The sequence below is a fragment of the Stegastes partitus genome, unplaced genomic scaffold (genome assembly GCF_000690725.1).
Source record: "Stegastes partitus isolate 25-593 unplaced genomic scaffold, Stegastes_partitus-1.0.2 Scaffold639, whole genome shotgun sequence".
NCBI lineage: Eukaryota > Metazoa > Chordata > Actinopteri > Pomacentridae > Stegastes > Stegastes partitus.
The window spans coordinates 296,749-311,564 of record NW_007578370.1 but is presented as its reverse complement, the minus strand read 5'-3'; the positions used below and the strand labels follow the sequence as shown (position 1 = coordinate 311,564).

At 39.5% G+C, this 14,816-nt stretch overlaps 3 protein-coding genes across 4 annotated transcripts; 1 reads left to right on the top strand and 2 right to left on the bottom strand.

Moving 5' to 3' along the window:
* Nucleotides 1–116: 116 nt before the first annotated feature.
* On the bottom strand, nucleotides 117–5,388 carry zcchc8 (zinc finger, CCHC domain containing 8). Its single transcript, XM_008289854.1, has 14 exons — nucleotides 5,212–5,388; nucleotides 4,996–5,038; nucleotides 4,835–4,909; nucleotides 4,461–4,566; nucleotides 4,294–4,371; nucleotides 4,055–4,158; nucleotides 3,744–3,809; nucleotides 3,560–3,620; nucleotides 3,332–3,468; nucleotides 3,070–3,212; nucleotides 2,823–2,938; nucleotides 2,457–2,543; nucleotides 1,800–1,920; nucleotides 117–1,554 (listed from the first exon to the last, which is right to left on the bottom strand). Exons 1-14 carry the CDS (start codon nucleotides 5,384–5,386, stop codon nucleotides 710–712), a joined length of 2,157 nt encoding a protein of 718 aa, XP_008288076.1. The 5' UTR covers nucleotides 5,387–5,388; the 3' UTR covers nucleotides 117–709.
* Nucleotides 5,389–5,636: 248 nt separating this feature from the next.
* Nucleotides 5,637–7,929, top strand: LOC103363202 (uncharacterized). Its single transcript, XM_008289853.1, has 4 exons — nucleotides 5,637–5,949; nucleotides 6,656–6,785; nucleotides 6,871–7,004; nucleotides 7,093–7,929. The coding sequence occupies exons 1-4, from the start codon at nucleotides 5,800–5,802 to the stop codon at nucleotides 7,867–7,869; spliced, it is 1,191 nt and encodes a 396-aa protein (XP_008288075.1). The 5' UTR covers nucleotides 5,637–5,799; the 3' UTR covers nucleotides 7,870–7,929.
* A 153-nt stretch (nucleotides 7,930–8,082) lies between these two features.
* rsrc2 (arginine/serine-rich coiled-coil 2) lies at nucleotides 8,083–14,703 on the bottom strand. Of its 2 annotated transcripts, none has more exons than XM_008289852.1 (11): nucleotides 14,611–14,703; nucleotides 14,300–14,429; nucleotides 12,781–12,925; nucleotides 12,367–12,407; nucleotides 11,199–11,362; nucleotides 10,881–11,012; nucleotides 10,717–10,764; nucleotides 9,981–10,066; nucleotides 9,630–9,892; nucleotides 9,399–9,488; nucleotides 8,083–9,290 (listed from the first exon to the last, which is right to left on the bottom strand). In XM_008289852.1, exons 2-11 carry the CDS (start codon nucleotides 14,303–14,305, stop codon nucleotides 9,105–9,107), a joined length of 1,161 nt encoding a protein of 386 aa, XP_008288074.1. In that variant the 5' UTR covers nucleotides 14,306–14,429; nucleotides 14,611–14,703; the 3' UTR covers nucleotides 8,083–9,104. The 2 variants fall into 2 exon arrangements, with proteins under 2 accessions (XP_008288074.1, XP_008288073.1); XM_008289851.1 differs by having other exon boundaries at nucleotides 10,648–10,764; nucleotides 14,611–14,702.
* Between the last annotated feature and the right edge of the window lie 113 nt (nucleotides 14,704–14,816).

Genomic DNA, 14,816 nt, shown 5'->3' with positions numbered 1-14,816 from the left:
GTCAGTCTCAGGGAGAATTGAGCTTAATTCAGCTCTGATATGATTTGATGTATGTGTCTTCAGGAAAGGGTATAATAAAATAAAAAAAATAAAATGAAATTTCTTTTGCAAGGTTCTTCAAAAAGCCGGTACCCAAAATGAGATGATTTTATTTATAGCATTTGAGGGTCAACTTGCTCACTGAGTTTTCTGCTAAAATGGGTAACAATCAGCAATGTGCTGTCAGTTCACATATTTGGCAATCTGTGCTGTCAACACACAGTAAAATGTAATAAAATGCCCATTAAGTTATGGCTGCCAGAAAAAATAATACACAGAAGCAATTACAAGCATGTTTACTTCATGGCTTTAGAGCGATTCAAGTGGAAGAAAAATAAAAAATAAAAAAAAAGCAATTTCACCATCAAAATATGAAAAGTAATACAGGTCAGAAAATCAACATTTTACAAATTTTACAATAAAATAAACAGCCAGAGTTACACTACTGCTGCAAAAATCCGAGTCTAACTGGTCAAAACCAGTGAGAACATCCCTAAAAGGCCATCCCTCACTATTTTTACAGGTCAAATGTACACAAAGCATAAACATTCAACTTGGTACAAAAAACAGCTTAAAGATCATGTCTGATGAGGATGAAAACAGAAGGTTTTGCGTAAAAAAATATCCACATATCATTGTGTTTTTGTGCTGTAATCAAGATGCTACAGTTCTATTTCTTCTTTGCCAAACTTCGAGGGGAGCTTTTCAGCAAGTCTCTGATCCTAAGGTAGGTTCCTGTTGCTTCAGCAACTTCAGTGAATTCTGGCGTATCTTCAAATGGAACGATGCCAGCTGCGAACTTGCTCCGATCAGGAACTGCTGTTATCTTCTCGACATTCTTAGGAGAGGCATCTCCAGCCTCCGGATTGGGAAAATCTGCATTAGGGCTCTGTGGGTTGTCTTCTAGGCATCTGACTGGATCAGGGCTCTGTGGGCTGTCATCATGGGATTTCACTGGGGGGGGACTCTGAGGGTTGTCATCTGTGGCTTTGACTGGTTCAGGGCTCTGAGGGCTGTCATCCTCAACTTTAATAGGTCCAGGGCTTTCTGAGAAAGTCTCTTGAACACTCGGTTCCTTTTGAGTTTCATTGCTCTGGCAAGGTTCTGCAGATTTCATTGTGTCCATTGCTTCTTCCGCCTCCTCCGGCTCTGTGTCGACATGTGCAGGTGTTCCCACTGCAGGTGTGTCACAGTCACTATTAGTGGCAGTGTCTGCATTCTCTAAAGCTGCCCAGATCAGCCTCTGCTGTTCTTCCAGTTCCTCCAGTGTCAGGTCATCCTCTGCTCCCTCTGCAGTCTCATCAACTCCTGCCCAGTTACGCCCTCGCAGAGCTGGAGAGCCATTAGTGGGTGTGGGCGGAGGAGTACCTTTAGGGAGAGGTGGGGGAGTGGGTGTAGCAGGAGGAGTGCCCTGAGGTAAAGGAGGAGGTGAACTGAAGCAAGGAGAGCCAGGGGGCAGCGGTGGTTGGAACTTGAAGTCACCAGCGGCCTGATGATGATAAGGTGTTCCTGGATCTGGGGGAAGAAATAAAATTAATTTTCCCAAAGACTAAAAAGTGACAGTCTGACCAAATAAAGAGACAGCTGATTCAGATAATACTGTGTATTGTTATGCATTTTAGCTACAAAAAGGAACAGAACATCTGTTTTTTAGAACATGTCTACTGAAGTAGCTTTGGAACATAACCTGATCTTACAGTAAGTTGTGACAGACATGACAATGTGCCCGCTGGAACAAGGTAACATAGATGAACAGCTACCTGACTCAATGTCCATATCTGAGCTCCTGTCTGAGTGTCGATCAGGACTGGACCTAGTCTTCTTCCTTTGCTGTGGAGACGAGTCAGCGTCATGTCGTCTCTTGTTGCAGGTGGCACCAGGCTGTTGGAAAGAAAGAATAACACGCAATGAGATCATTTAAAAGCTCTGACCAAAATATACAGTTAACGCATGTCTTCTCTTTATTAGTGCAAGCAAAATAATAAAGAGCATACATGTAAAAATCCAGAGTCTGAAATGGCAGAGGACTGTGCACTGAAATATAATATAATAATATAATATCATGATTTGCTGTCTAAATGGGATTATGAAGAATGGGCCATGTGGACAACACAAACTGCTGTATAGAGCAAAGCAACACAAAGATTAAAAGGAGGCAAATTCACAGTTGGAAAGGACAGTAATAGCTGATACGTGGTTACAGTAATCCAACAACAAATAAATCTGAGTCATCATCATGGAGAATAAGTACTGATCTGATAAGTAGTACATGAGGTGTTTGCTTATGTGTTGACATGTGATATCCAGAAAGTTCGATTAAAGCTAGAAAGTTGTTGTTATAAGGAGGCCAAGAACGAGTTGTGACCGCCATATTTTGAAAAGGAAACCCAGCCATTTAGAGACATTAAGATAAATACCATAGGAAAGTTGTTGGACAGGTAGGCTGCATAGTTCTGCTTCATGTGGCTGCTCTGCATCGGAATCGACCCATACTGCATGAACTCCTTGAGGTTAGAAAAAAGAAAATGCACAATTGTCAAAAAAAAAAAAAAAAAAGCCACTAAAACTCACTGCAATTTCTTACTTAAAAGTCAATGTACTGCACTTATGATGGCAACTCCTTGTGACATACAAAATCATCAGTTAAAACGGACTCCATACTACAGTATTTGCATGAATGAATTGTCTTAATTTTGTTAAAGAAAAAAAATTAACAAAATAATACCACTTTACTTGTGATACACTCCAGCAAAACATTTTGAAGAGAATGTTCTGGGACTTACATCTTTCATTTTGTGCGATGCAGATACATTGAAGCCTGGGAAATCCACCAGTTTGGAAACATCATAGGAAATGTTTTGCGAAGTGCTGCTGTCTGGAACACTGCCATCATTAGATACTGTATGAGGGGGAAAAAAAGCACACAGTCCAACTTCTGTGCATTTCAGATGTATCTTACTGTTTTCCAGTAGTTTTCTGAAATGAAAATCACTGAGGCCATAGAATTTTCACTGTTGTTTCTAAACATACCATTTCCATCATACAGCGATAAGCCAGAGTTTTCCATTTCTGCCTCTTTGAGCCAACCTGGCGGGTAGCCTAGCTGCCTCATGCGATAAATCAGAGGAGGCAGGGTGTTGCCATCAATTCCCAGCGCCGACAAGAGCTCCTCACTGCTCAAAGCACATCATAAAAATAATCCATAATCAAGGTTTACTTTTTACTGTTACATTAGTTATTTCATGTGATTAAATTATATCTGTTACTGTTGTGCACAAAATAACAATCCTGCCTCATGACTCCAGGCTTGTATTTAGCAAAGCGCTCCTCCACTTCATCAGCATGGTATCGCTGGTTACTCTGCATGGCCTGGTTGCTGTTCTGATTAAACTCCTTTCTTCTCTCATTAATTGCAGCCATGTCTTTAGGCTAGGAAATAACAGGGCATAAATGTAATAAATCAAGTTCTGACCTTTCATTTGTGTTTCATTTGAGTTAATCAATATATCATTAATGGTACCTTGGGACAGTCTCTCATCTGATGAGCACTTGAACCACAGTTGAAACACATGGACTTCGGTCTACAATGAACAGACCAGAGATAAAGTTATTATATTGCAATCTACTACACAGTAAATGAAGAAAAAAAAACTTTCAAATAGAAGGAAATTAAATAAAGCTTGCAGAAATAATTACAGTCATACCTTTTGTCCTTCATTTCTATTTCCTGTCCATCAGTTCCAATCACTTGGTTAAAAACCTGGTGATAGCTTTGCAACAATTCAGGAAGTTATATTACATATGAACACATGGCTGTATAATCATATCAACTTAAAACTTTTTTATTTACGTCTACTATTGTGATGGCCATTTTAAAATAAGCACATACATCAAAAAAAATTAAGACACCTTTACTAAAAAAAAAAAGTCTCCCTTGACAAACCTGATCTGACAAACTACACTGTTGCTTAGGGAGTAAATGGTTGGAGGTGTGATTTATCCATTTTAAAGATACGTTGGAACATCCCATCCATCTGTCAGCTGAGGGTTTTCATTCACCAGAGGCTGCCCAAGTTTATCGACACTGAAAGTAGTGAAATACAAGACACTCCCGACCACCTAAGACAGAAAAATAATAAAACATCTTATTAATATTAGTAAATATAGCATTTACAATATCTGAAAATATCCCAGTCACTTGCCCATGAAACAATAACACACTCTATACAGTGAAAACTAACAGAATACACTCACTTTAAAGGCTTCTGTTGTTGTTCTCACACTACTTGAAGACAACTTCTGCAGATCTTCATCCATAGCAAAAGCCGAACTCTTTGTACAGGAAAGAACATGTTCTTTTTAAAGGAAAAATCATACCAGCATTGACATTACTCACAAAAAAATACTTTCTTGGCAAATACCTGAGGTTTTATATGAAAGGACGACGATTTCTTTTTTTCATTGCCTGGTTTGTGATGCTTCAAAATCACACTGCAAATGCAGTCTTCAATTTCTTGACGACACTTCCTAGCAGGGAAACACTCATTATTACATTCAACTTATGATTATCATGTCAATCCAGTGGCGAGGTGCTCACAAACAAAGCCATTCATATTCTGTGATTGTATCTCACTGACCATAGTGTAAAAATTCAAAGAAGTGTAATAACTTTTCTAAACAATGAACATAATTTAAAATACTAACAATATTAAAACTCGGCTTGCCAAAACAGATGCCACAGATCCTGTCTATACAAAAGCAACGAAACCCATTTAAATAATGAAACACTACTTACTTTGAGATAGTGTTGTTGGAGTAAAGTATCTGAAGAAGGGGCCCGTCGATGTTGACATCTTCAACTGTGATGCCGCTGTAAAACGAAGGCAAATCGGTTGGATACTGTGTGAACGGTTTCGATTTCTTTCAAGTGAGCATTACACTGTGTCAGTTGGTTACCTTGGTCGTGTCAGGATGTTTAGCTTCCTTTGCAATACTTTATGTGGCGTCTAAGTTAAGAAAACAGACAGACATGCTACAAAAAAAGACATTAACAAACAGCTGCGGGTTGAGCGTTTACTGTTTTGGTTGCAGACGGGAGGCGCACTGAGCTAGCAGAAGTAAGCTAGCACTACAGTGCTAGCAACACAGTTAGCTCAACTGACAGAAGGATATTCTCCTCAGTGAGTTTCTGAATGTAGTCATCACACTCCTCCAGCCTGCTCCGCAGCTGGCTCGTCTCCTCCTGGTCTCCTTCATCATCCGTGAAACGAATGTGGGTTGGGAGCGGCGGTGCAGAGTCATCAAGCTGCTGAAAGAGCTCACTGTCCCCGAAATCTACCCCAGCCATTTTTACACAGCCTCGCGGTGCAGGACGGGAGTTGAGAGGTCATAACAACGTCTCTTTGCAGTCATTGGTCCTCCGGCGATCACGTGGTTAAGGGATGTTTTGGGTTTTTTCTAGCCCACAACACTGTATTGCAGGTTACGTAAATGATAGAAGACGAGGCAAAACATCTCTCAGACTACAGCAAACTACACGTATTTTGAATGCTATGGCTTTGTATGCGTAAATATGTTCGTTACTCATAAAAGTGTCGTTAAAAAGACGGCTTCTTTGGTCTGCCAGGCATAATCCAGGGTTCAAATCACTCCAAATACTGATTAGTTGGAACAGTTCGGTTTGTTGCAGCTGGTTGACTTATTTACTTCCGATGTTTTGGTCAATATTCATCCTGTCTACGAAACAAGACACAGTTGTAAATGAGTGAGAAGCTTCGTTTGCTTCCAGCAATGTCAAGTTGTCCAACTGTTCACTTAACTCTACCACAGTGGGACGGGGGTTCACGAAAAATCCGCTTTGTTTACTTGGTGAATGTGACATCGTTCAGGCTGACAGAGTGTCCCAACAAGGTGAGTCACTTCAAGGCTCGAAGATGCTTTTGTACTGATAGCTTCGAAAAGAGATGGCAGATTTATTTTACAGTCACATTTTTCATAATCCCTAAAACCCGCTAGAGAGTGCTATATCATCATCACCAATTCTTAAATATGAACACACGTGTTAGTCACGCAGTAGTGTAAAGTAACGAAGTACATTTACAAGCTTGAGGTGCTTGTTCTTTGCTATTCCATTTTCTGCTGCTATATACTTTTACTTCACTGCAATTCAAAGGCACGTTTTTCTCTTCTACATTTATTTGATAACTCTGATTACTAGTTACTTCTATTCAGATTAATACATTTAATATAATCAACAAATAAATGATGATGTATTATTGTTGAGAAGTCTCATTTGTTATTAAGGAGAAAATTACAAACATCCAGCACTTAATAAAGTCATTAGCTTCACCCTCACCAGCTGTGACATCAAAGTGACAAACACATTAAATATATTCTAGTAATACAATACACATTATTCTGAGGTGGATCATTCTCCATGAGTGCTTGCACTTAGTATTTTTTTTTGTATCTGTTCTTGTATTGTAACTGTACGACAACTATTTACATTCATAGTAAGATAAGTTTCTATGTTATATACAACAGCCCTTTTCCCAGTTTGTTAACCGATATTATTCAAAAACTTAGCAATCACATGGCTCCATTTTCTCTGTTTCAGCATCCAGTGATTCCTCTGTATTTGGGAGCTGATCTTCTGTCCAACACAAACATCCGTACAGAGAACCATCCCCGATACCATGCCAAGTTTGCCAAGAAAGGACTTGCCACAAAAATACATTTTTCTTCAGGTAAAATATAGAAGAGAAAGACGTAACACTGAGATAAGACATAACACCGTGGCTTAACCAATGCCCACACTTTTTTTTCTTGCAGGATTCCGGTTCAATGGGTTGAAGGTGCCCGCTGCAAATAATAGCTTGTGGTTCTACAGCATTCAAGGACTTTTTCGAGTTGCCTTTGAAATGTACAGTAAGCAAGAACAGCTTGCAGTGCTGGAGAATTTCCAGGTACGTGTGTTATGTAATTCTCTGCATGATTTGATTTATATATATATACCACTGTGTATTTTTTAATATTACTGTCTTTCCTCTGCAGGATGTTTGGAAATCACAGTTAAATGACAGCCATCTGAACATAAGTTACAGCCTCAGTGTGCAGCTTGACGTTTCAGTGCCCCTTGGCCAGCGTGACACAGGATCAAAGAATGAAATGTCACAGCCCTTTTATTGCCAGGCTGAGAGAGAAATGGTGGATGTATGTGGCAGTGACGCAGCCAAATCATCAGCAGATCATGATTACTGTTCTTCTCAAAGTCAGAGTTTTCAAACAGAGCAAAGTCAACCTCTTGTATCCTCAGTGAGACAAAAATTGCGCAGCTTGGATGACCAACTCTCCTCTGAACCTCAGAGCTGCACAGAACAGCTAGAGACTGTCTCGCTGCTTTTGGAAAACATCAATCGCTACATAAAAGGGAATCTAGAAGAAAAGGATGCAACTGAAACTGTGCTAGCTCTGCTAAAGGCCAAAGACTGGGGCTCTGTGTATTCAAGCTCTCTGCTTAGTTGTGTAGGACGCTGGCTTGGACAGCAGTTTCATGCAGCCAACAGCAGCATCAGCCAGAAAGTGGAGGGCTTTAAAGTTCAGCATATTGAACGAATAAGCGACTTGCCACCTGCTGAGGAACTAGCCACAGAGCTCTTCCCTGAAGCCATGCAAACACTGCTGCTTCACTGGATGGGCTTAAGTGAGGAGTCCTCCCTGGAAAAGAGACGCAGCGAATACCCAATCCTGCTCCTTATCCTCGAGTTTGCAAACCACAACCTCATCACTGGTGTAGCTCATGTGCTGTACTCCAGTCTTATATGTAAGTAACAGAATTTCACTACAGGTACCAACAGAAGGCCTGCAGTTTATCTTAACTTTCAGAGTTCTAATAAATGTGAATTTCTATGTGTGAAGTTGCAACTTCTTTTCTTTCTTTTTTTGCTACACATGCCGCTTATATCAGGTTTGTTAACAACTAGGGCTGACAAGTAGGTGTATGTATGTTTAATCCCAAGAAAAGAAAACATTTCCACATTATGCTTATTTTTCAAAATTTTAATGATTCAAGGGTTTTCCGTGGCTCAGGATGGGCCTTTGGGGGGTGACTACTCTTGACAGTCAGCATAGTCATGCAAGCATTATTCTTTTTCAAGTTATTTCTGACCAACAAGGTTATCTAGTCATAGGAAAATAAACGTCCATTGTGCTTGAGTAAATGAAACCCCAATTAATAAATCTGGTTAACAAATGTAATGACTAGCTGTATGCTTAGTTCTTATAAATTTGGTTATTTTCCTTTAGGGGCTTGCTAAAAATTCCTCTATGCAGGGAAAAACCCTAAAGTCTGACTTTTGGCTTCATTTGATATATCATCAAAGTAATATTTAAAAATGTTATCTTCATATTAGGCTTGGTGTATTCATTTTAAGCAGCTTCAATTCAAACTTCATTTGAACCAAATTACTATTACCCACACAGATATACCCTTAAATAAAAAATAGGTGATGCAATGTATGAAAAGCCACTGTCAACACAAAACTAATTTATTTCAAGAACATTTGAAACATATGACTCCCTTCAAGCGCATCTCTATCCATGGCAATCCAGAAGACAATATGTATTACAACCCATGTTTTGTTTTTCCCCAATCAAGAGAAGTGAAACTAAGGATTCTGATAATGCTACATTGACTTCAGTTGCCTTTTTCTAAATGAATGTAAACAGTGTTCACTTGAACCACATTATATTCAGTTTATGTTCAAACAACCACATATCAATATATATTTGAGTTTAAAAAAAGCTACCACATTATTCAAAACAAATATCTAAGTTTCTCCAGCACCAACCAGTGAAAATGATGCTTCCTTTTCCAAAGATGTACAGATTAATAAATACTGAGACCAACTCAGTATCTGGCTATTTACATTATGTTCCAATATGCGAGACCTTTGTCTATAAATAAATTACAGATTCAGAGCAACGTCCATGCAAGCTTCGGGGCTAGCGATGAATTGGTAGTCCTATATGATCGGATGAGTGGCAATGATGGCCAGTGTTTGGCACTAGACAGAATCCATTCCACGTGAGAATGAGGAGGAAAAGCCGAGGCCCATCCCCCTCTGGGTGTGTGTTTGAGACCGAGCCATCTCGTACTGTACATCAAGGTTCCTAAACATCTCCTCCTGCTTCTGAAGAGTCTTCAAACCTTCATCATTAAGTGGTTTGGAAGCTTCTGCCTCATCGTCTCCCTGCAGAGACAAAGAATTCTGGTTAACGCTGACAAGTTGTAGCTGGGAGAGCTCAAAGTGGAGGGCTGAGCTTAACTTTGGTTAAGTAAAACAACAAATGATACTTACTTTTATGCCCATTAGTTTGCGAAACTTAACATTTTGGTCCTTGTTTCCGAAGTTTAGCTTCTCCCATAACTCTGCTGTCTGGGACTTGTCCTTAAAAAATAAAAGCCGACATTAAGTGACCATGTAGTGACAAACATGAACACATTGGATATCAGAATACACCTGTTTAGACAATCTGAGAATGAAAAGCTGGGCATGAAAAGCATTGGCAGCGGCAAAATCAAATCTTACCCCATCCTTCTTTCCCTGCCATAGCATTTTCCTCTTTTTCTCCTGCTCTGCAAACTTCATGGGGTTTACGGCGGATGGGTTATAGTAGCTAGGCACAGCAATACCAGTCTCTGCCAGGGTTTTTGCTTGAAGGGCTGCCATCTGTGCTGCCATGGCAATCTGTGGCGTGACCTGCGTCCCAGAGGCCAGGAGGGCTGCCACATTGAGGGCAGGGTTTGAGGCAGCTGCTGCTGCTGCAGCCGCCGCTGCTATAGGGGCAGCCACTGAAAACAAAATACAGACCAGCATAAGTCGCTGAATCTTGACTCAGTGATCAAGGTATTACAATTTTACACTTTGAGCCCTTCTTACCTGCAGCTATCTCCTGCTGCTGCTGCTGCTGTTTCTCAAACATTTCCTTCTCCTTCTGCTCCTGTAGTTTCTTGGCTCTCTCTAGCCTAAATAGAAAAAAAGAGAAAGATTAATTTGCTCAGCTGGCTGAAAAAGACAAATTATGCTCAATGCAAAGTATCTAACAACTTGAATCTCTGAATGATAAATCATATCTTACTATCAAGGCAATAATTATTTTTTGCTTTTTACCGTTAATTAACAGAGAAAAGGAACAAAGGAGGCAACATGAAACAAAGAACCCTATCCAGACTCAAACCATAAATGCTGAATAGGCACTGAAGACACTGGTTCAGCAATCGACAGAATTGTCTTTTATGAACAACCTTGCTATCTGGCAAAGGCAACATGGATAAGAAGTAATCCTTAACGTCGATCTAAATTACTGAAATAAATGTCTCAATTGTTGGGGAAAGATTTCAATATATTTTTCTGTCTGGCTTCATTTATACGACCAAGTGTCTGCTTGCTCATGAGTTATATTAACTTCATAAAATATCAAAGCAATAACACAGCAGTAAAATTTGACAATGCCTGGCTAAAAACTCAAGAACCACCAACATTTCCTAGAATCAGCCAGAACAGCCAGACATCTACATTGTAAATGCCCTGTTAGCTGTTGCCTTGCCTTCTGGCCAGGGCCTCCTGTGCATCCATAGCTGTGTTTCGGCCCCGGAAGGCAGGTGGATTAACAGACCTGCTTCGACTCTTTCGGCGCACTTTTTCCGTCCTTTTCTTTCTCTCTCTGGGGGAACAACCAAAGTAATTCATTAAACATACAGTTACTACAGCACATTAAATGGAGGGCAAAGGTTCCGAAACACTTCATCACCACAATGGACTTATTATACTTGAGCTCACCTGCTCTTACTGCGACTTCTGCTGTGATGACGGTGTTTGGTCCTTGAACCAGAGCGAGACCTGGCCTTCTTCTTCCTGTCCCGGCTGCGTGATCGCGATCGCCGTTTGTCCCTACTTCTGCTGTGGTGCCGCCTGAAAGCCATAACATTCATCCATCAATATGAATCCAAGAACTTAATGGCATCAATTAAATGCAACAGTAATTTCATTTTTCAGAATTATACAGAACAGGCTTTTTCAGTACCGTTGTGTTTGTTGTGTGAAAATGACCTCCGTTTATAATGTGTGCTGTGGGTGCACTTTATTGACACAACTCACCTCTCTCTTGAGTGTGACCTGGACAAGCTCCGGCCCTTGGAGGACTTCCTGTCCTTGCGCCTGGATCGCTCCTCTCCATTCTCTGCTGAAAGTCTCTCTTGCTCTTGCTGCTCATCTGTTTTTCTGTGTGATTTTGATTGCTTCTCAGAGTCTCTCTTTCGTGCCTGTTTTAAGAAGAAGTTGTCTCTTTCAGGAAAATAGTGCAACAAAAAGAGTTAGTACCATGACTTACAGCAGAACTTATGTCATAAATTTGACAAGTTCAAAAAAAAAAACCTTGTCATTTCAATCCCATTTCCTTAACATGTACAAAACGTCATTCTCAGAGCATGATTGTAAGTGTGGGCATTTCTGTGACTGGATTCATTTCCAAAAAAGCTTAAGGAATTGTCAAACCAGCATGTTTGGAACCTCACATTAATTTGGATAGTGTGCATGCAAACCTTAATATCTGGTTCTCAGGAGAAAAATCCTTAACAAGGTTTATCAATTTAGCAGCAACAATTCAGTGAAACATAAATGCTTTGAATTGGTACCCACTGAAAAGTTCAAGTAGGGATGGGCATCCAATTGACTTTTTAGAATTTTGCACGAGAGTCTATTTGGAATAATTTTAAGATTAATCAGATTAATTATGCCCATCCCTAGCTGCAAGAGATGCAAGAGTTAATTCCAACTTTTCTACTAATAATGTGAGACAAATAGGAGTTTGAATGGCAGATAGTTACCTGTCCCAGTAGTAGGCATATTATTTTGCTATGTCAGCAGGGTCCTCTGTTCAGTCTCTTCGTGCATTAGCACGCTGAGTATGATTTATTGTAGAAATGTTATCATGTGATCTACACACAGGATTTAACAAAAAATAAAAGGAAAAAAAAAAAAACTACTCTTCACCATTTAATATGGTTATAAATAATGACAGATATCCAAGGACACAAGCTTCCTTTGAAACATGTCAGCATAAGACGGGCAAAAAAAAGGAGTCTTTCCATGTGAGTAAGCCCATCACCATCTGTTTCTGTCTTTCTTAACTTTGGCTACTGCAACAAGTTTAACCTAATAAAACATACTCACCTCTACCTAAAGCTAGCAAGGAATATAACTTCAAAAAGGTCTTTAAAATCACATCTAATGTGTTTCTAATCATAGAAATAAATGCATCAATTACCTCTTTGCTCCTGCTGCGACTTCGTCTGTACTTTCTGTCACCTGAAAACAGCAGAAAGCAGAGTGTTGGCAAATTCAAAATGAGGTTCTGCTGTGGTATACAATATGTTTTTTGCTGTGCACACATTAAATCTGCACTTTTTTATAAAGAACATCTGAGGATAGATTTGCTCAGTCACTGTATTAACATGCTGTCATTTGTTTTCATGTAACTATATGTGGGAGAAATAACCTCAGTCACCTCATCAATATTAGAACATTTAGATATGTGTCTTCACCAGTAAGCGATTCTGTTCCTCCAACACATTCAACTTATTCATTTCATGAAAGAATATATTAAAAATAAGTTTCATCTCAAGGTCCTTATATGTGTGTCATTTTCAGTGTTCTCTGGGTACTATTACATAATACTAACGTTTTCTGTCCCTGGAGCGTGACCTTGACCGTGAATGGTGGTGTTTGGAGCTTCTGGGCGATCTAGATGACTCCATACTGTGCTTTTTTCTGTGATGCACGGGGGAGCCTGTTCTGGCCAAGTCGACAGAGTCGTTGTCACTTGCCTGAAACAAACAAGTGAAACCACATTAGAAGCAAGTCAGTGTGGTGCAGTTTGCTCAAGAAGTAACTTCGTAGTTGTACACACCCGCAAAGGCAGTGCAAACTATTTTCTTTAGGTTATCTCTGGTCACAGCTGAACAAGCTAACATAAAACTGAGACGACTTTTAGTGAAGTTCAAGTACGAATGTATGAGACCATTTTAAATTAAAACAGATTTTTCCACAACACTGAAGTGGATCTGCACCGTGTTACTGGATCTCAAGTGTCAACCAAGCAGTGAGATCCTAAATTTGCTCATTAGCTGTACGAATGCTATTTGCATAACTTGCCATTATTATTGTTGTTGAAATCAGGCTTTTACCAGAAACAACACCATCTGCATTGTAGCCAACCTAAACATCTGTGTGTGTGTGTGTGTAGAAAGCAGAAGTTATTTTTTATGAAAATGTACGTTTTAAAAGTTGGTTTTAGGGCAATAAATTGGGCTACACTAAGTTATCAGACCTTAAATAATCATCTAAAGTAATAACTGACTAATTTATTGATACTGATAATATATGTTGGCTTCAGCTCTACCAAATGCTGTTCGAAGATAAAACCTTAAGGTTACAACTAGGGGGCCCACATATACAAGTATCCTACGCATCTCATTACATTTTCAACGGACATATATGATTTTATTTAAATATTTTCTAGAACATGAAAATTCTTTGCACATTAAGATCACTTAGCAGCTGAGTAATCTTAATCAAACCGTAAATGAAATACATTAAAACGGCTCTGTAAGCATGGGCTGCAGAGCTGTATAGCCTTTCTTCATAGGCTCATTGTTTAGACCTATTATGTGCTCTGTCCTGGGAAAATGATGTTCATATAGCTCCACACTTTTTATCACACCGTTGTGTGCATTTCACAAATACTTAAGTCAACGATTTAACAAAACCCGGCCTAAAAGATTCAGTGACTACCAAACACAAAAAACAGCGCTTTTAACAATGCCATTAATAGCGCTGCCTTAGTTCACACACATCTCGCAGGTCATCGCAATGTTAAATACGGTTAGCTCTTACTGATTCCGATGTGCGGCCACTACCTTGGCTAATTCGAAATACGCCATCCTGTGGATTTTAGCGAATTTACAAAATAAACAGTGAGCAACGTTACATCCAATCTGCACGCGCTAAATCCATCTATGTTCGTCATTCAGACCTACACCGCAGCATTTTAAGCGTTAGCTAGGTCGCTAAGCTAACTGACGCTAACCGCCATCTTTAAGAAAAACAATTTCTGAATAGAATCGTAAACTTAGACTAACATTATTTAGAAGTAGCTGAATTCATGTATGTTTTGGTCGTCGTTATATAATGGTACTTACCGACATAATGCCGAAGCACAATGTATATGCGTATCGAGGCTTTTAGCAGGCTGTGCAAGCGGAGATGTAGCTCACTGCTAAGGCCGTTGTCTTGCTCAGCTAATTTGATCTGGGTTGCCAGTTTTCGCCTCTTTTGTCCCCCAAATGCCGAACAGTTGTTAAACCCAAATCGAACGAAGCAAAAAAAAAAAAGGGAGCAGAGACATGGCAAATGTTAATCAAAACATAACGAACAACACAGTTTATACTGAGTAAAATTAATTATATTTAATTACATATTAAATACAACTAACAAGAAATGTTTACCTTACCTTTGCGAATGCAGAGTTTTACTCTGATAAATCAGATGTTTGTCGTTATAAACGCTCGGCAAACAATTCTTCTTCAGTATTCAACTAATTAAATATTTGGAAACTATATAATGATTCCTATATGAAAGCGAAAAGAATACTCAATCTTGGAACCACTGCCCCAAATGTGGTCGTAGATCATCAGACCTGGCAACGCACAACGCTTT